The sequence below is a fragment of the Xiphophorus couchianus genome, chromosome 21, assembly GCF_001444195.1.
Source record: "Xiphophorus couchianus chromosome 21, X_couchianus-1.0, whole genome shotgun sequence".
In the NCBI taxonomy this organism is placed as follows: domain Eukaryota; kingdom Metazoa; phylum Chordata; class Actinopteri; order Cyprinodontiformes; family Poeciliidae; genus Xiphophorus; species Xiphophorus couchianus.
In genome coordinates, this window is record NC_040248.1 from 9,967,907 (window position 1) to 9,989,875 (window position 21,969).

The 21,969-nt window shown below is 36.4% G+C and overlaps 1 protein-coding gene and 1 long non-coding RNA gene across 3 annotated transcripts; one reads left to right on the top strand and one right to left on the bottom strand.

Moving 5' to 3' along the window:
- Nucleotides 1–16,887: 16,887 nt before the first annotated feature.
- On the top strand, nt 16,888–17,315 carry LOC114136388 (uncharacterized). Its single transcript, XR_003593779.1, has 2 exons — nt 16,888–16,985; nt 17,268–17,315. It is a non-coding gene; the product is annotated as an uncharacterized LOC114136388 (long non-coding RNA).
- Nucleotides 17,316–19,862: 2,547 nt separating this feature from the next.
- On the bottom strand, nt 19,863–21,728 carry LOC114136387 (uncharacterized). 2 transcript variants are annotated; one of them, XM_028004252.1, is made up of 2 exons: nt 21,624–21,728; nt 19,863–21,513 (listed from the first exon to the last, which is right to left on the bottom strand). In XM_028004252.1, exon 2 carries the CDS (start codon nt 21,454–21,456, stop codon nt 20,416–20,418), a length of 1,041 nt encoding a protein of 346 aa, XP_027860053.1. In that variant the 5' UTR covers nt 21,457–21,513; nt 21,624–21,728; the 3' UTR covers nt 19,863–20,415. The 2 variants fall into 2 exon arrangements, with proteins under 2 accessions (XP_027860053.1, XP_027860054.1); XM_028004253.1 differs by having other exon boundaries at nt 19,863–21,510; nt 21,621–21,726.
- Nucleotides 21,729–21,969: the final 241 nt, after the last annotated feature.

Here is a 21,969-nt window from a genome sequence, read left to right on the forward strand (position 1 = left end):
CTTTCTTACCCCCTGACAGAAAAATCCTTACCTAATCAAACTGCCCACTCTAATCTACACTTTGCTCTTTTGTTAGATGCCACAGCACATGCAAGGAGAACACTGCGTTTCAATTAAAAGCTGTGCAGTCATAATTCATAACACTTTCCTACTGAGTGCTACTTTTTTTGTGTGTATTGCAGCATTAAGATCTCGAAAAATATTTTATTAAATCCATTATCAAACAGATTTAAAGTGTGCTTCTGAATAAGACTGGGATCGTCTGATAGAGCTCTCTCTCTATCATGTAGTAGACCAGTGTGCTCTTAAAGGGATAGTTCAGAATTTCAGAAATTAGGGAATTTTGTTTGGTTACCAGTAATAAACAACTCTCGTGATCTTAATTTAGTTAAATCCAGATTAACTAATATGTGAGTATGAACGTAATGACTGTTTACAGAGCAAACACAATCACAGTGGATATGTTATTAGGGGTGATAAAGACTGAGGGGAAAAAATATCAATATTTTTTCCACTTTCCCAAAAACAATAATTGTTGTTGTGACCTCAAATCCCCCCCCCCCCAAAAAAACACTTCAAAAGCTCTTTTAGAAATTGTGATAAACATTTAACAAATGATCTTTGATGACTGAACAATCCTTTTCAGTGGTTAGAGTAATTTTTGACTTCAATCATTTCATCCAGCCAAAAAACAGTCATACCGATTAAGATATTAGTAGCATTTGAAATCACAACACAATATCAGCTTAAGTTCGACATTATACTTACATTACTTTTCAATTTAAACATTACAATTCCATTCAGACTGTTTCCAATTAGGCTTTGATCATACTTGTATGATTTATATTAAAAACATTAAGAAAGTAAAGAACCAAGCTAAACATCTCCTACCCTCTAATCCCCCATGTCGTAACTTTGCTCAGCCTTGGAGAGTTACTGCACAGAAATTGTTTTCCAAGTCAATAAAACTGTAATTGTCTGCATTAAGAGGGTATCATCCCAGTAGAGGTCAGGATGGTGGAATTATTCTGGGGCTGTTTGACTTTATGTTTTGCTCAGAGGAGATGTTCACCACACAGAATGCAGATGAGAAAAAAAAATGCACCAGATATGTGACACCTAGTGAGGTGGTGGTGGTGTCACCCTTGAGTTGCTTTTCTGCTTTTCTTTTGATGGACACTCCAAAGGAGACTGAAGAAAAAATTTCAAGAAAAGTGCATCCAGCAATCACCATCAACATGATGAAGTTAATATGCTAACTCAGTTTTGGGAGCAGGGCCACGCCTCAACCACACCTCTAATTACCCAGCAGCATTCTTACACCCAGTTCAATCACTCCTCACAGTATGTCACATTCCATCAACCTCACCTTCCCTTACTGTCAACCAGCTGTCACCTAATCTCTCTTTCTGCTTTTCATCACCAATAACCTCATCCATTTTCCTATTTCCTAGTGTCATTATTTATCTCTATCCTTTCCTCTTTGTTGCAAGTTCCACTTTAGGGGTCCTAAGTGGACTCAGGGAGAGCCATTTCCTAAAAACCGCACCTCCACAAAAAGCCTCATCCTCCCCAGCCTGCATCAGCAAATCTTCCCAGATGATCTATCCTCACATCCAATCAACTTATTCCAAACATTTCCTTCATTAAATGTTTAAACTTATATCTTTGTGTCATGGTCCTTGATTGTGAATCATTTTCAAATAGATTTTTTTTTTTATCCTAAAATATCTCAGTGGTTTTGTGGAGAATTCTGACGTGTGCTGGAGAGAAATTTCTGTGAGGGTCCAGGATGTTTCTCTGTCCTTTTATCTTCTAAAATGACACAGTACATATAAATGATTTGTTCATATTCAAGATGAACAATGTAATGTTCAGAGGAATTTTAAAACATCAGAACATCATGAAAATGCTGGAGCTGATAGGACATTTGATCTAGCAAGTGGCATTTTTCATGGGCAGGCATTATTGTTTCTCCAGAGAATATATCTAAAGTTCAAAGAGAAATGGAAAATGTGGTACATGACGACTATCTCGGCATGCAGGATCTGTCTTTGACTTTTGAAGAGTGACCCATAGCCCATGAGGGATGATAAGCAGGTTCACATTTCGCCTCACATCTGATGATGAATACAGATGTGATTTTCCTGATAATGATGATGGATATTCTGACAGGTCCCCTTTCTCATTCTATTGCTGATAATAGAGATGGAAAACTACAAAGGGTTACAACATATTCAAGTCGTTTCTTGATCTACAAAAATTATATATATGTGATACCACACACACGCGCAACACCTATATATAAATAAATAAATATATATATATATGTATAGTTGTTTCAGTCATCCTGCCACAGTTGGTTTGTGGATTTGATTTGCCAATTCCGACTGTCTCTTAATGTTATCCCGGACCGATTCCAGGATGTTCAGATCAGTCACATTCAATCACATTTTCCTGTGGGAATGTTAGGTGTGGCAGATTGGATTAGAAAATCAGTGACTGTAATTGCCATTGAAGAAAACCCTGGTTGATCTTCACTGCAAGGTACAGCTCGTACTGCACGTACTATGTCAGAATGATAATGTCCCACTATGTTTTGGATTATTTTATGTGACTTGTTCCTTTAGTTATATAAACACACTAAAATCAGACAGACAATCTCCACAGAAAAATGTAGGTCACTTCTGGAGACTTATATGTGTGGTAAAAGCATGCTTCTGTTCATCTGTGTAAAGAGCTTTTACAAGGTGTGTCAGCACAGGGGAAAGCCTGTTTAAATGCAGAGGGGGGTAGCTGGAACGGCTGGAGAATGTTTAATCACTCCTTTTTCCTCTTCACGGGCTGCATGATCCACACTTTGGGGGAAAGCCACATCCTATGCTGCACATAATTAGCTATCATAGCTAACAACTCCCTGATTTGCCACACTGTGTGCATCAGAGAGATACCACAGATGACAAGGAATTTAGTGACTTACAGCAACACAGATAAAAGCAAAAATCAGGATTTCATTTTGAGGGGATTTCTTAGAGAGCTCGTGACTTGCTACTTCAGATGCGTTCAAAAAAGTGATGATTGCTTGGTCTGATAAAATGACACAGCTTATAGGAGATAAGGCTAAGGAGGAAAATGAGGCAGAGCACAAAATTCCCTTTTTTGTTTTAAGATTGTTCACAGTTAAAAGAGAGAATGTGTCTGTTAAAATATGTTGTGTCAGACAAAAGCAGTGCAAATATTTTTGAGTTGTGGTTTCAATCAACAATTTCATAAATACTGCTGTCTATTGCAGTTGGGTTTTTTTCCCTGGGAGAGTGAAAGATGTAAAAAGGATTTGATTTTCACTTCAAAATATGTTGATGGACATGTCTGTATTTTGGAGAAAATATGACCTTAAAAGTGGATTATACAGCAGGAATACTTACAGAATATTTCTTTTGATCCTGTGTGGCCTCGATAAACTCTTAATCTGCAGAATAAGATCCTTTTGTATCTAGATGATTTTCATCTAAATGTGCTGAGAGGTATTTTTAGGCAATTATCTACAGTTTGTTGCATTTTTTAAATATTTTACCTCATACAACTATAGCTTTCCATTTCCAGTGGCCTAAGCAAATCTTTGTACAATAATTTGTCCCTTTTCAGCTCACTGCACAGTGTCTTTTTTTATCTTTTGAGGAGATCAGTGAAAGCAAATCCACTCTTATATATGCAAATAAGCCACTAAAAGATTGCCGCAAATCTTCTCATTATTAGAAATGCTTTGTGAAGCAGTGGAAATATAAGTTTTAACTAAGACACAGAAGTGGCACAAATCCCAGTGAGAGTAAGGCTGTTTGAATTGCATTGCAACTCATCCTGTAATTTACTTTCAAAGACAAAGCGATTCAGAGGAATGCATAATAACGCAGACAAAAGATTTCTCCAAGTTGCTTTGAACCAAAAATAGAAAAAAATAGCTAGATCTGCTTGTGATTCACATCTTTCTCTGTTCTTCTGCTACTGATCATGGATTCAGGGACAGCATCAATATTTTACACATTTTTCAAAACATGAAAAGGCCGGTTGTGTCCAAATTGCAGAGTTTCTCATGAATTATTCACACTGTTTACATTTAAAATTCTAAGTCATAATCGATTTATTTGTTCTGATGATTAACTCAAAGGAATAGCTGTCAAATATTTGTGTGATGCCACAACCAATACCGATAGCAGTGTTCCTTTAAAACTGCACACACACTATATGTACATGCAACTATAATATATACATTATAGTTTTGAGATCATAAGATATTCACAGGGATGGAATACGACTTTTAGGATCCTGTTTATACGATACTATTAACTCTTGGGTTAACTGATTTCATATTTTAGTCACATTAAAGCTGCAATATGTATGGAGACCACAATGAAGTCCAGAGGAAGAAAACCTTTTCTCTCCCATGGTATGGGCTGCTATGAGATTCTCACCATATGATAACCTTGAATAAAAATAGGGACTATGCAAACTGAAACTCTAATCATTATTTAAATTAGACACATTCCACTTACCCTACAACCATTGAAGAATTCACCGTATACTTTTAAATTTTGTGACATTTATTAAATATGGCTTACTTTTCTATGAAATACTTTAAATTTGATTTATATATGTGTAAAGTTTAATGTTTCAATATTACATATTGCAGATTAACCGCATTACCTATTTTGACCTCTCCTGCAGAAGGTTGCGCGGTTCCCAGTAGCACCCAAAAGGTTTGACCCAAGTCATCCATTTTTAAATACAAGTTTGCCTGATATGGACCAAATGTATGTAAACTTCGGAATTCAAAGAAAGTTACAAAAAAAAGTCACTTCACCCGCCTTGCCTGCTGGTGGGGGTCAGAGGGTCTGGTGACATCATTGCACGGCATTTTCACTTATGTCAGACTACCCCAGGGTAGCTGTAGTTTATCACCATCAGTGTGAATATGAATGTGAATGGGTGAATTATTGAATGTAGTGTGAAACCTTTTGGGGGACTCCGGACTTGATAAAGTTGTTTCCATTTAGCATAACTGACATGTTACTAAGGAATCCAGCTGTCAAAACATGTCAGGTATGATTGGAGACAAAAAGAAAATTGTGTTCAGTAACAAACCTAAAGACTTTTGTTATTAAACACAAATATTATAGTTTTTAAAGAGACATCAAAATTGGTAAAACAAAATTGTTTCAGCAGGTCAATGTTTCATAAATACCAAATGTCAAAGACAATATGTCTGTCTCTGACTTTGGAAATCAGCCAGATAGTTTTGATCTATGCATTTCTACATATTTGGCATTCTGTTCTTTTTAGAAGAATAACAATCTGTCAGTAAATTTGATGGGAATTTCTTTTTGTCAAAAAAAAGAAGTCTTATTGATGTGACCAGTCTTTGGACCGATGAGGTTAACAGAACTGACATCACACGTAGAATTAGGAAGCATGTGTATCACAGATAACAGATTTGGATGCACCCCCTCCATCTCAAACCATGTGAGGGTTCAAAGTCATAGTACTGTTCCAAGCAGCACATACCGATTCCTAATCTTGGCCCAGCAAAGTCAAAGCGCTGACTTTCAAAGCTGTGCTTGGTCTCTTTGCCATCATCATTACTGAAGCTACAGATGGTACCAGTTTTGACGGGCTACTGCGAAGCAGGGGGTTTTGAGTGAGGCTGCTCCTGCAAGGGAATAGAGGGTTGTGGTGAGGATGGTTTGATGTGTAAAAATGTTGGAAGTTAAATGTTTTATGTCCCAAGAGAGTTAGATATCACGTGTTTCCATCATCCTACACAAGACATGCTCTTATTCTAGCCTGCACTGTTTTGTCTCAGATGTCATAAGTCTTCCCTCAAGATGAAGTGGTTTGTTAAGAGCTAGTGTTATAACACTAAGTTATTCCATTTCAAACCTGTTATTACCCAACTTTTGACGTTATGGAAATAGATTTTTGTAAAAGCATGTTTTCTTACATTTTTTTTTTCCATGACCATATAAATTATAAAGCATAAAAAATAAGACATCAAACCTGCCAATATGCCAACAACTGTCACCTGACACTAAAATAGTCCTACTCTACTTACAAGTGTGTTATGCAAACTCATCGATACACGCCATGAAGATTTAAGGAATATTTTCATCATTTTTGGTTTGTATATAATTTGTTCTTGTTTACATTTTGTGTTTCTGAATAAAAAACAAAGTGTTCAGTGTATGAGTATGTAAATTTGAATAACTGGGCGATAAGAGCTGTTTAGACAGTTTAAAGTTATGCCTAAGACACTAAAGGTGCTGGGCTGGCCTGATCTCCATGAATTATTGTGGTGGGTATTCTCATTGCACAGCAAGCTTGTCTTATGGTTTGATGTCTTAAGAGATTGCAACAGTAGCGCCCAGGTCTTCATGGTGTGAATGGCTGAGAGTCCATCAGGAAACTGTTCTTGCTGGTCACACCAAAAATCATTATGATCAGTGTAGAGAAACTGAACTTTTTTTTGTATTAACGTCTCTTTCCTGAGGACAGATTAGCAGAAGTTGATGTAAAAGCACACACATGAAAGACCCTGTAATTACTTCATGAAAGAAAACTCAACATCTTCAGATTTTTTTCCTCAAGCCAAATGCCGAAAAATCAGCCAGGAGACTTCTGTGAAGCAGAACAAAATGCTATCCTTTAGCTATATTTTTGCTTGCAAACAACCTTTGAAAAACTGTAACCAACTTTAATTTGATCTGTGAAGCACCTCAGGCTTTGCAGATTCTACAAAAGGTTGAATGACTTTAAATGTCACCAAGGGGCAATCAGCAGATCTTAAACCTTCTGTTACCACCAAAGTGCCATTTTCTTTTTTTATTTATTTTTTATCAAAAGGCTGTCTTTTCATACTGTAAGCTTTTAGCACATGTAGATAATTGAACCATTGACACACAGATAACTCACATATATCTATGTATTGCAAGAAATACTTTAAAACTGAGACTCATACAAATCTAGCAGTCTGGATGTGCTGACTTTGACAGCTAAATGGAGAAAAATGTTAATTAATTCTCTGGATATGTTTATACAGAATGCGAGATGAATATCAGCATGAGTGTGTTGTAGCAATAAGGCCTACGGATGATGTTGACAGCCTGTTTTTATTATCAGACTGAAGAAAAACAAAAGGTCATATGCAGTTTTCTAATGCTTTGGAGATATTGACATTTTGGCCATCTGCAATAAAATTTAAATATGCAGTTATTTATTTTAAAAAACCCAAATGCCAAATGTGATTTTCTTTTTTTCTTTTTCCCCCTGTTGAGGCTAACTATTTTTCTGACCTATGAAACTGCAGTATTTTAGAGAAAATTTGAAGACATTTCCAGAAGGAAATGGACTAAAATTAACATAAACTCCATTACCTCCTGAACAAATATTTCTAAAGCCTGCTTGTAGAGAACTGCAGCAAAGAGTGGCATCTTGGGAGTATCCCAGTTTCCAATAGCCAGTGAACACTGTGTACATCCCCATCTGTTATCTGGAAACCAAACAAAGAGAATGCCTTTTCTGTTTCCCCTTTTATATATGCAAATATGTGAAGACTGCTACATCTTATTGGGGTTTTCACTGAAACTTTGTGCTTTGGTCAAATACATCTAAGAACAACTTTGTTGGAAAGTAGCACAAATGTGTGTATGAATGGCCCAACACAAATAACAAATATTTGGAAAAAGTGCTCATGTCTACTGCTAAGTACGGTGGAGAGAATCCCTGAATACCCTGAGAATGCGGTTTCAGCTTATGGCATCATAAACACCTCGATAATAGTCACAGACTGGGCTAGAACTTACCAGATTTTGCGGTACAGCTCTCAGACTGGTAATTTAAGGCTTTTGGGAAATTGTAAAAGTTGTTTTAGTTCAAAAATTTGGACTTGTTAAATGTTTACATCTTACTGTTGCTGCACAATTTTGCATCCAAGAAATAAAATAATATGAACTCAGAAGTTAAAGGTCATCTAGTTTTACGAGAAAAAATGTTTCTCATAAGTTCTCTCAGCTTTTTTTTTTTTTGACTAAATATATTTTTTTCAGTTTGACAGTAATGGTTTTACAGACAGAAGTTGGTGTTAAGATTGCATCAAGGCCTGAAAAGATTTAATTCTTGTCTGAATCACAGATGTTAAAAGTCAATGCTTCTTAAAAAGAGACAAAATAACTTTCACAAATGTCTTTCTGTAGATATACACCGACTTCTTCCTTCCCTTTATAATAGCGTATACTACCAATGCTCACTGTATTCCAATACTATGGTCTGCAGGGATGTAGAGCAATACAACTCTACAGCTTATTTCACATTTACAAAACACCTCTCGAAACTGATAAAAACGTTTTACACAGCAACAGCTGCACCACAGTGTAAAATGACAAACTTTTGTTGTGATGAACTGGAAAAAAAACCTGATTAAATATTTTCTATTTTAGGTCAGTGAGTATTTTGTGATCATGAGACAAAATCCAAGAGAACTTTGGCAATTATTCAGTATTCCTATGGCGTTTTGAGCATGTGGATTTGTGACAATGCAATAATCATTCCAATGGTAGAAAAAAAACAAAGGCAAATCTGCTATGACTTAATAATGAAAAGAAAATTAGAAGTGACTGCAGTTAGAGTCTAAATGGACCATTCATCAGTCCAAGTTTCAAATTTTCTTCCTCTTGATAAAAGCACTAAAATATGTGGATGCTGCTTTGTAATTTGAGTCACTATGAATCACAGTATATGTGGACAAAGACAACAGGAGAAAATTATACAGATGCCAGACAATGACAATAAGATAAATTAATGAGAACTAGTTTGTGTGGGAACTGCAAACTTAGTTCAAAATGCTGCAATGGGGAATAATGAATATGATTAACTTTATTGTAAGCTGGTTAAACTGAAAATAGAGGATAATCTGACAACACTGTAAATGGATACATCTGTATAACTATAGTTTTCATGATTATTTAAACAGACGGCTGTGGAATCCTTGACGGATTTTCAAATTATACCCAAGGATGAAGCAGACTTTTCATCCTTATATTTTAGTTGATTTTTGATTGTTCCATGAGGTCATGCAACAACCACAACAAAAACAGCTGCATCTTCTTTTACCCCCCCTTAAAGCATACAAAGCCATGACATCAACATCTAGGTTTTTAAATTATTTAGAGGCAAAGTAATCTTAGTGTATTGTAGCATATTTATAAGAATAACAATATTCTATATTGTTATTCAATATAATTGGATTTTGACCAATAAGGTAAATGGCTAGTTTTTTTCCTCAGAAAATAAGTACGACTCAAAAAGAGCAGGTAGGCTGGAAATTGTATTTGTGAGTTGTTTATATTTGCAATGTGAATAATATATATACATATTTACAATAGCATTGGGAACATCCAAATGGCCATTAACATCATAAGGAAAAAAAAAAAAAAACACAACAACAAAGGAAACTAAATCAATCAATTGTTCCCAAAGTTCCACAATTGAGAGGCCACACCTGTTAGTCCATTCATCCCAAATTGCAATTAATTAGGGCTCTCAACAAGATAATTATACTTTGCTTGGTTCAAATCCTGGTAGGAAACAGAAGTCTTCGATCACCCAAAAAAAGTGAATTCTTTCTTTGGCTCTATGCTCTTCTAGCTCGCCATCAACCTGGCCTGAATAACAAAACAAGACCATTTCCTTAATATATATAATCTAAACATCTAGCGTATACACAATTCAATAAATAGTATTCTTTATACTATAAATAATTCTAAACAATCATGTTTAGTCAATTGCAATAAATCTAAAATTCAGTATAAATTACATTCATGAAATATTCAATAAATATACACCATATAATCAATAAACATGAAATGTAAAATCTAATTTAAACCAGTGTTTAATAAATATTTAAGCCACCTTTTTGCTTATCAAAAGAAGTGTACAATCAATAATTTAGCAGCTACACAATAACAGTGATTATAAGCTAACGCAAAGTCATGGACGAAAACACTCACCAGTTCCGCAGTTTTATTTCACCCTACCGGGGTTTTTTTCATCTCCCTTCTGGCTCACACCAGTTGGCTCCTACGGTTTAGCACATTAAGTGAGCATCGTACAGATTTACGGGAAATGAATAACACCACACTTAACTGACCTGCAGCTCTGCTCCTTCCAACGTGTTCTAACCTTCATGCCTCCCCGCTCCAGCTAATATACCTAGCAAGTAGCTGCAGCGGTACATGTGACCCCAATACTCAATCGCAATTGGCTAGTTAATAGTCTCGCGAGAATCGCCAATCATTCTATTAAAAGCATCGCGAGGTTTGAGATATAAAAAGGTTAAAAGACTGGAAAATCGGAGGAGGAAATAAAGGTTAAAATTTACACCCGGGTTACAGTATGACTTTGAAAAGAGCAATAAAACGATCTCACAAAAATGATCACTCATGGTAATGTGAAAAAAATAGTTCATTTTGGTAAAATTGAAATAACTTACATAAACTCTATTATATAAATCCAATTAAGCTTCAGGATCTGTTTATACAGTGTATATATCTAGTTTCCACTATATACTTCTTAACAGTTCAGAACTTAATGTATTGAAATTGTGCCTTACTCCACACGAATACTCCCAGTATAACAAATACAAAGCCAATTTTACATTTACAAACATCAGACTGTCAGTCACTATAACAATAAATATATGTACATGGACATAGCTTGTTGAATTACTTGCATACTAATTATTGGTATGCAATAACTACATTTGAATGTAGTTATTCTTTAGCTTCTGTAATCTGATTAGTCATCCCCAGCCTGATGTTGCTGGAACCAATAGTAATCAGTGCTAACTTGGTCTGCAGGTGCCTCCAGCTTTCGAACCAACAACAGTGACAAACTAGTGGTAATTTCCGCCAGCGCAACCTTTCAACCACCCACTCCCCACTCCAATCTTCACTTTCGTGCTGCTTCCATGCATGCCCTTGTGATTAATACTTCCCACTCGCCTCATGCTGCCCTTAAGAAAGGAGCAGCTTACTGTTTTTCTTGCTATGCCACAGGTCCCCCAAATGACACAGTTAAATAGGATTAGATTTTCTATTTGGGGCGGATGGTGTTTCTTTGCATCTGTTTTAAGGCACAGTAAAAGCTTCCATGAAGTATTTTTATTTATTTATTTATTTTTTCCAATTTTATGTCAGAAAAGAAGAAAGGTGCAGCGTTTCGGGTGGGTTGATGCTGTGGCAGTCATGTTGCTGCGAAAAACAACACTGGAGGGACAGAGATACGGATTTGAGGGGGTGATTCATTTCAATCTGCCACAACGCTGCATGTGCCCAAAGCTGAAATCTCATCGTAGGTTCAGCCTTAATAAAGCTTGCTGGCATTAAGCCTTATTAGTCAGCAGTCAAACACCAAAAGACATCTCACATCCCACAACGAGATTACACCATTGTCTTTCTGATTTCCCACTAGGAGGATGCTGCACTTGTTTCATAGACATACAGGGCTCTGTAATGTAAAAATTATCTGTTATACTTAGTTTTTCTCTGCCAGAAGAAATTGAAGTGAATTATGCAATAAAACTTTCCTACCTGTTACCCAGTTTTATAACATGTTTAATCTCACAGTAATACAGTCTCTGTTTGTAGATGTATCCAGGTCTGCACATTCCCGCCATACGAGCACATTAGTGTTCAAATGTCACACCAAACTCCTGTTTGATTTGTTTTGCTTTGTCTGCCGCTTCTAATTTTTCCGTCATTGTCCGTCCCTCTTTATGGTCCGCGTAGTACAACCACTGTTACTTCACGTTTTCTTTTGATCGTCCATTCTTTACATCTAGTGCAAGTATTTTCTTTATTTCTTGTCCTTTTCCCCTTCTTTTCACTTCATTTTTTTTATTCTTTTTTCTTCACTTTTCCCTTCTTTTCCTCTTTTTATGATTTGACTTCACAAACAGAACACCTATTCTGGCTCATGCAATGCTGTCAAGTCACAGTCACACTTTTAACAAACATATAAAAAACATATTTTTACATAAGTTACATACTGCAGCTTTGAAGGCTGTCATGTAAACAGATTCTTAGCTCCACCAGGGTTAACTTGAGCCTCGTCACTCCTTCTTTGACTTATGCTGATTCACATTGTCTACTGTACATTTTTGAAGGGCCATTAATATTAAATAATAAGACATTTGACATTTATTAAAGACCAACAGGTCAAACTGGTAAATATCTAAATAACAATGCCATAATCTGCTATGTGTTAGGAGAGATGAAACAAATCTCTAAACATATAGAAATCTAAAATCTAAAAATAGATGTATCACACGATCGATGTATCAGAAATGGGAGCTATATATTCCATATTATATTTCCAAATTTGAGACTATGTAGCAGTATAATAGCATTCATACTGCTCCGAACTAACAACACCAATGTGAAGAAAACTTTAATTACATAAATGATGTTTTGTTTTTTTTTCTTATAGCTGTAAATAGAGTAAACCTCAAATAATATTTTTTGCTACCAGTAAAATCCTCTCACGTATTAACATCTGATTGTTCACACATGACTAGAACAATGAAGGCCCACTTGTATTTCTCTCATTCACAGAACGGATGTGAATAATGACGGTATTGCTCAGTAGCTTTGTATTTTACAAATTAGAGCTTCTACTAATTATTTGCCTTGCTGATTAACATAGGCGATATTCATATTGTGTCCAATCACAACATTGAGTTCTATGTGTGATCTGATTAAATTACAATTTAAATTAAATTAAAATGTGCTCACTTAGCCCCCCCCTGAACCAGACTTCCTGCCATCTGACTCAGTGTTACTCCCTTAGTGATACTGAGTAACTCATGTCTAAAAGTATTTCTAAATACATGTATAAACATGATAAAGATAAATTTGTAATTTCACATACTTATTTTTACCATTACCATTGTAATTTGTCAGGCCCTTATTTATCCACCGCTGCCACTTCAAGCTGGATGGAAGTAAACGTAACTGTCATGAGGACATGGGTGTCCTCGTGATCCAATTGGATAACATGTAAATGTTTTCGGAGTGACAGTGGAGGTTAAATGGACGTAAGGTGTTAATGCATGAAAACAAACTTAAAGAAACAATACAGAGTGAAAATTACTTAATCAGAAAAAAAAACATTCCTTTTTAGAGTGACACATGAGAAAAAACAAGACTTTGCCACAAAAAAAAAGTGCTTTAATAAAGTTTGCTTGCTGTCAGTTGTTTGAATTGAATGCATTATGGTGTATATTTTGAATTTAAGAGTTTAGCTCAATGAGAACCGATAATGGAGGTTGATAAAGGAGTACAGTGCACATGAGTCCAGCTGTGTTAATTCCAAATATTACATGCAATGAGAATTGCACAGACAAGATGATTACGCAGATGCCATTTATGCATCTTTAGATGAGCTTTCTGTTCTTGTTCATTCTCCTCAGCCTTCTTTCAGGCTCAAGCATACTTTATATATACAGTATCTATACAGTGTATATATATATATATATATATATATATATATATATATATATATATATATATAAGTTAAATAGCCGTCGTTAACCTAATTTAACTTTATCAACTGAAAACCTTAGGAAATAGCAAAGGCTTGCTACAGGTAAATTGGAAATGCATTGATAATAGGCCTAACATTTTCCTAAAGAGGTTCTTACTGAGAGGAAAATGGATATAGCCAGACATTTCACTCAGTGGCCAGAAGTAGATTACTCAAAAGTGGATTTTAATGTTGTTTTTGTCAACAGACTTGTTCTTGATGTGTTATTTTAATTCAAATTTTTTCTACATGTAAATCTTCCTTAGATGTTGGGTGCTATTACCAAGGTCAACCCATTCTAGCTGATGTCAATTAGCAAGCCATAACAAATACTGCTGTTTTAGATAGTACAAAAGCCAAGAGACACTAAAACCATTGATTATCTGTAAATTATGACACAATTTCCTTCCACTTTAAAATTATGTTCTGATGTGTGTTGGTCTTTCACATATAATCCTCCAAAAAGTTTGGAGTTGTAGCTTGACCATATGTGAACAATTTCAAACAGCATAGATACCTTTGTAAAACATTACAACAGCGATCTGTATTTCCTTTTTTGTATTGTTTTTATAAAAGATTTCATCGTTACAAACCGTCTTAAAGGAGATCAACCTATCCTATGAAGACAGGTCAAATTACAGTCTTTTTCAAATCTGCAATTAACTTCAGTTAAAGTGTATTTACTGTATTAGTCAAGCTCATCTGGAAACTATTACTCTAATTGCTCTTTTAGTATTTGTAGCATCGGCCCCCACAAAAGGCAGCTCTGACATAATGTGAAGTTCTCTGATAGATGAAAGTGTTTGAAAGGCAAGGGAATTGGGTTTTTAATTGTCCTTTTTTATAAGAATCTGTGAAAATTAGTTCTAGATTTATGATGGTGTTTTAGCTCTTTAGCTCTGTCTACGCATTAGTCACAAACACTGTTTGCTTGGTGTAAGGGTTAATGCCTTGTCTGAGTTTTCTTCCTACTCTGCACATTAATAGAGCGGACTCTGAAATTGCTTTCATGGACTGAAGTCAAACACCTGCGGAATCTCAGTGCTCACATTTTCTTCTACTGATGGGAAAAGAAAAGCAAGACGAATAGAGATGTTTCTGCAATCCCCCTCCATACAGAGAGATAATTAGGAGTAGAATTTGATTCATTAGCCTATGGAATGAAAAAAAAAAAAAAAAAACTTCCTCCCCAAGCGAACTGCCCTTCTACTTCAAAGGGAGGACAGGTTCTTTGAAGCACCACCACCAGGAGTACGAGATGGGAGGGAATGGGTGCAGAACAGCACTGACATTACTGTTCACTTCATGGCTCTGCCTCTGCCTCTGGACACTTGTTTCACTCTGGAAGACAGACGCCGATCGGCGACTATGTTACAAGGATAATGTTAGCTGATTTTGAGAGGATTTGGCCTCGAAGCTTGGCCACCCGAAATTGTCTAGATTAACTTTGTGTCATGTCCAGTGATGTCCACCTCGGGTGTGGCTACTTTAAGTGTTTTTCTTCTCTTTATTTCTTTCATGTCTCCCCCTCATTCGGTCTATTTTACAGCTCACTGACCTCAGCATTGATGCAGACGCACAGTGAACATAGAGAGAAATGTGTTCGCTCAAACTATCTTTTTCCCCCTCTCGCTCTTTCTTCTTATTCTCTTTCTGTCTCTCTTGGAGGAGAAGGACAAGGTGATATTCCAATTCACTCTGAGGCTTTGGTTCTCTAAATGTACCAGTCACCTTCAATTTCATTACAAGATTTCTGCCTGATGCAAAGGTTGTAGCAGGTTTTTCAGATTTTTTTTTTTTTTCCATTCACACTGTCCTATCTACATTTCTGTAAAAGCTTTTCCGAGTCTGCACAGAGACAGATGCACTACTTTTCCGGAGGACAGAATCCCAATTAATTTAAAGGTCCTTTGTTTAGTCCTCCTCTTCAGATCAATTTTATGCAGAAGGGAAACAGAAAAAAATCGTTACACAGCTTAAAAGAAACCTAAGTGAATTACAGTAATTATTTAATGCTTGGTCTTGATCAAGCTAAGTGTTTGAACACACTCTTATTTATTTTCTTAATAGCCCCCTTCATCTCCCAAGGTCCCTCTGTGGACTGTGATAAAAGAAACATTCATGAACAGAGGATGTATCCAACTGTAGAGGAAAAAAAGAAACTGTGGTTTGAATATTTATACTGGAGGCTTTTCATATAAAAACCTCGTTGGAGGATTCTCTATTCACTCCGGAGGCAATAAAATGAACCCTCACTTTCACAACCAGCATGGGAGGATGTATATATATATTTTTTCCTACCCTAAGATGTGTGCCCATCTTCAGGAGTAATCAAAGAGAGTGGGCAAATTATACTGTTAGGGTAGATGTACATTTTTGTGTGGGATAAGTGTTTTGTTATGGTTTTGTGCTGTTTTATGGGTGGAAGGATGCAGCAGCAGGTAAAGATTACAGCTTTTTCTTTTTGACACCTACATGTTCTAATGGTAACACCTATTGTGTCAGCACTCTCTTAGCGTTTACTTCCTCCGGAGATAAAAAAGAAAGAAACTGTTATATTTGTTTACAGTGCAGGTATGAAATGATGCATTTTATTATTATGTTTCTTTAAGAAGTCAAAAACATCTGCAACCAACCAAAAGTGTTCGGTTTAACATAATTTTTCTATTGTTTCACAGTTAATACTGGATACAGTTGAAACCAAGTTTGGCGAGTTAATCAATTAGGATTATCAAAGAATACCAGGTTACCAGAAGATAGAAATAAAACTGCATTACAATTTTCAACATCAGATGTTCATATACGCTAGGATTATTATGTCTTTAAGCTATTTAGGAAATCTCAGAAAACTGTCTGATGGCTATGCTGTTATGCCAACACATTTAGATATACTTTACATTTGGGGCAAAAGCAGGAGGGAGAAGCTTCACAGACTGAAAACACACAACTGTGAAATACAGAGCTGGAAGCATCATTTTGTGGGGGTTTAGTGTTTCGAGAGTAACTGGTACACTTCAGACCTATAACTTTTGCCATAGACTTGGGGAAAGAAAATGCATTAACATATATCTGGACAAATTAATTTGGACATTACTTCTGCAAAGTGTGTAAAGAAAAATAAGCATGAAAAGCCCTTTCTGGAGTCAATGTTTGATTTGCATGATGTTGGATTCACTCCTCCCATTCCGCTAGGGGGCTCTGTAGTTGTTTTGCATTGGTTGTGGAGGGGAGGAGAAACAAGAGAAGAAACTTACGGCAGGCCAGTAATTCACCGAGACTGTCGTTAGCTGAAGCTAACAAGCTGAAGCTACAATAAAATCGTATTCTACTGGCGTTCATGAGTGTTGCCCAACGTGGTGAGTTATTAATGCTGTAAGCTGTGGGGAGATTAGTTTTTGTTATCTGTTCTAAGCGTGAGCTTGCTGAATTTGCTAGTGCTAATTAGCCCAATGCTAGCTGTGTTTGCTGCGCTGTGATAGTTGAATGCCGATGTTTATTATATGAGGAAGTGTTCTAAGAATAAACTGCCTTATAACTGGTTAGTCAAGCCTAGCTAATAAATCTATGTTTAAGTTTGTGTTGATTGAATTCTGCAATACTAAGTATTGATGTTTTGTTTTTTCTTACTTTATTTACAGTTTAACCGGACGGCACGTCCGTGTAAAAGCACTCGGCAGTAAAATTAACAACATCAACAACAACGACTATCTTATGTTCTTTGTAACACATGCTGTTGGCATGGATGACATGTTGGTGAAAAATCTCAGTGTTGGAGGAGAAATTATCTTGGACTTTGGTGCATGGAGTTTAAAGAGATAATATACTTGGTTTTGCATTTATAAGCATTGGTACCTTTTGGAATATTATTTTGCATTTCTGCAAACATTTATTTGTCCCAACAAAACCTCCGAACAAGCTGAAAATTTAAAATAAATTTTGTCATCTGTGTTTTTGTCTGGGACACAGCGTATTTATTTATTTATTTTTTTTGTATTTGTAGGGTAAAAGTCAAAACTGGTGGATTTCTCTGTCAACACCTCTGCTACACAGTGCACACAGCTTGACACTGCTCACAGAGTAACAAATGACTGTGGCACAAAGAGCAGATGGAAGGTTAACTAATGATTTTTGTAAGCTGTAACCTCAAGAAGACCTCTACCTTTTTTTTAAAGCCACAGTCTGGATAGGAGCAAGTTTTTATATCCTTTTTTGAGGGGAATTTTGAGATTAGAAAAAAAATATATATTAAGAAAAATTTAGCAACCCCTTTGGCAGAACAGCTGAAGCCCACCTGTGAGTTCACATGGAGACACACTCTGACAGGGGTGCAACTCAGAAAAGCAATTTCTCAGTGGTCTAGTTTACATGTTTATGAACCAGCGTCGGTGGTTCAGAGGGAAGAACAGTTTTGACTGCATAGTAAAATTACCTGGGAACAACAGCTCCTCTAAATGCTATTATTACAGCACCTCCAAAAGCAGGTCAATTCAGCATTAAACACAAGCTCGCATAGACGTAATAATATCCGTCATGTTTTTGTCTTACAAAAAAAAAAAAGACAATTGGTTGCACATGTGCAGCCATTTGGGCATCTGGATGTTTCCCCTCGCCCCATATAATCTAATTTCAATTTACCTGTATTCTCTGAGGTCACAGAATCTCTGTCTGACTGTGCCCTGTGAAGGTAAACTTAATTTACTGCTATATCTCTTTCCACTGCGAAGGCACAGCATATCCAATAGTGAACCTCCTAAACATAATCAATTATCTGAGCTCCAATGGCAGAGAATGCAGAATGCTGATAAGACTTTGTAGACTTTTTTTTTTCTAATGAAGAGAGAAAAGACGATTTGGTTCAATACCCCAGGGGAGTTTTTTTCCGTCTCTCCTGGTAAAAGAGAATTATTCATTGCATCCTCTAAGGAAAAGTCGATTATTCCCAAGAACTCGCTGAGTTGTTGTCCCTTTCTCTTTTTTTTTTTTTTTTTGTCAAGCAGAGAAGGACCCTAGGCAAAGTCAATTTCTTTGTGTCATATGCTTTGCTTTGCTTTTTCTTTTTCTTAAAGGCACGCTTGTCAGGCGGTCAGAGAATTGACTTTGACGTGGTGGTATTATGGACACAAGCGACACCAGAGGATATTTATCAAGGTGCACTGAGGCTGTTGTATTAAAGCTGCTGGCTTAGCTGGAAATCAGCATCTCTTTTGCTTCCTGTGCAAAAATTTGTATCTTACCATATTTTGCCTTGATGCCTTTCCAGATATAACTATGCTGTGTTGTTTTCTTGATTTATTACTTTGATTAAGTCAAAATAGAGGTAATGCATAAAAAAAAAATCCACTTTAAAAAAAAGAAACAAAAGCTTTTGGTTTATGCTTTTACTGAGCCTTCCGTAAGTCTTCATACCTTCCCCATTTTTCCACGTTATCACCAAAAACATCACAGTAGTTTGTTGTGAAAGGAAAATGAGACACGGTCTTCCTTTTTTTTTTTTACTAATAAAAATCTAAAATGTTTTGGTTACATCAGCTCCACTGAGGCAGCACTTTGTCAAACCACTTTTTGTTTGCAATTCCAGCTTCAATATTTGTTTTTATTTTTTGCAAACTATCTCAAGTTCAATCAGATTGGACAGAGAATGTGTGTAAACAGCTACTTTCTTGCCATGGATCCACAATGGCTGAAGGACTTAATTTTGACTGGGTCATTTAACCTATTAATCTGCTTTCATTGCATCTCTGAGTGTAGTATGCTGTTGTCCTACTGAAAACTGAACCTCCATCTTAGTCTTGTGGTATTTGCAGTCATTAACAACTTTTCTACCAAGATCCCCCTTTGTTTAGCTCATTTGTCTTCCCACAACTGTGGACAGCCTTCCTGTCCCTGCTGAATAAAAGCCTCCCTATTGTCTATCAGTGATTCTTGAGATAAGGGACAAAATGGTTTTAAAATTCTTCCACCAAAAATGTTATTTATTCCTGAAGTTATGTATTCATACATGACAAATAATGTTTTGGGAATGTAAATATGTTAAGGTGCAGGCTCCCAGCTGCAGCATTTTCTTTTAAATTACATTTTTACTGGATCTGACTGAGAAATTTGTCAACACCATCAGACAAAAATAAATTGGTATAAAATTATTTTTTAATGAACTTATGACTGATATTTTTACTCTCTGTGGTGTCTTAATTATTTTAATTATGTCCATGTTTTTTAAATTAATCATACCACAATTTAAACATTTATTTAGTCTGTATTTAATTACTCCAGTTCAATTGATACAAAAAACAATTTTGAAAGTAATCACCACAATGAACAGTGTCATTTATTAGTAAAAAACACATATGCACCAAATACATGAATTCAGACATTTCACAAACAAATGCCTATCAAGAAACAAAATAAATGTTATTTTAAACAAAATGCAACATAAACTACATCTGACAGAGTTGACGGCACATGACGGTGTTGACACAAAACTGATGGTGGTGACAAACTAGTAAGTAAAAAGAAAACACTGAACTTGAAATGACATTTAAGAAGAATTAAATGCTGAAATGTTGTAGAATGTGAAGATATGAAGAAAAAATGTGAAATAACCATATTTAGATTTCAAGGAACATCTAAATTTTTGAGAATGTACCTTTGTCACTGAAGTCATCAACCAGGACGATTTTCAATCAAAATGTAAAAGATGAATACAAACAAAAATATACACGACAGAACTTTTTGAAATATATTGTGAACTAATTCATATCTTTCTAAATCGCTTAAAAGTCAGAATATTTAATCCCCAGGCAATAGACGTGTCACATATTCTCCTTCAATAAAATCCATAACAGCTGGTGAAATGCGGTATACACCCCTGGTGCTGCTTGTGCGGACTGGTGAGGATGGTTTTCTCAGCCTAACTAGGACATCCGAAAATGGCACAAAGCAGATATCCCGACGACCTTGTTTTTGCTTGAAGCTAAGAGTTGGTCCATGAGGATGAAAAAATTCCACTTGTACATCTTCGTGCTCTTTGTCAATTTGTAAGGCTTTAGCCAGCCACCATTTTCCATCATACATCACAACAAGCCAGTCTTCACTTTGGACATCACAAGGATCTATCAGGGTTGTTGTTCCTTTAGGTGTCTTGCTCGGCTCCTTCTCCATTTCCTCCATCAGCATTTCCAGAGGATTTTGAACTTTAGCAGTGGTTGAACTTTCATGGACATCTGGGTCCTGTGTTGTGTTGCCAAAAGAGTGAATGGTGGGACTGAAGCACTTGCAAATCTGTGGCTCTCCGCAAAAACATGAAAGGAACCTACAATGGATGACATTCCCCTGAGCTAGCACTTGGTGAATGTTTCTTGTTCCTGGAATTGATTTCAGGGTTTGCAGGAGGAGAGAGTCATAAGACTGAAAATCTTCATTTGTCACAAATTGCAGCTTGACACCACTTAAGCTGTTGGACACCTTGTCAAAGAATAATTTGCCATCTATGATATCCTGACCTCTCAGCACAATACTGTCAGCACATCTCTTCACCGTCGCCCCAATGCCATCTGGAGCGCCTTTGCCATGTGATGTTGGGAAGAAATTCCATGTAGCTTTCTCAAATCCCAGACGTTGCGGGACAACACAGAGGAGAAAGAAGTTCTTCTTATTTTTATATTGTTTGCTTGGACCATCAGACCAAAAGTGGATAGTGTTTATAGCCGGATATCTGATGTGAATATCTGTGAGGATTTGATCCATATAGGTCCATATGGCTGCAGCATCCTGACGCTTTGACTCCGAGATTGTGCAGAATCCTGCTTTTTGTTGCCCAGTGTAGAACATGCCTGTGTGAAGTGTGATCTGCGGGAGATTTTGTCCATAGTGACAGGATTGTACTTCCCTTTCCCCTGCTGCCCGCTGCCTAGTGCTCCTTGGTTCTTCAAAATTTAAATCTACAGGACTCTGCGGTGGGGTATCTACACTTTTCTGGCCTTCCTTTGCTCTGTTTCTGCGTTCTCTTGCCTCCTTTTGTTTTTGCTTCCAAAGTCTTCTCTTACGTCTCTTATCTCTTTCACCCAGATTATTGATATGTTTTATTTTTCCCTCTTCCACTCTCTGTCTCCATCTTTTCCTTTCCTTTCTTAAAAACTCTTCCTTCAGCTCAGGCTGGCTATTTATTTTTTCTCTCCTTCTTTTCTGATACTCCCTGTTCCTTCTCTTGCGCTCCTCCACTGACAGCTTTTCTCTGGCCATTGTAGCCTGAAATATAGGCAATTATCATCAGTACACTGCTTGTCATGGGATAAACATACCCTTCCCTTACAAAATAAACTACATCTTATTAATTTTAAAGGA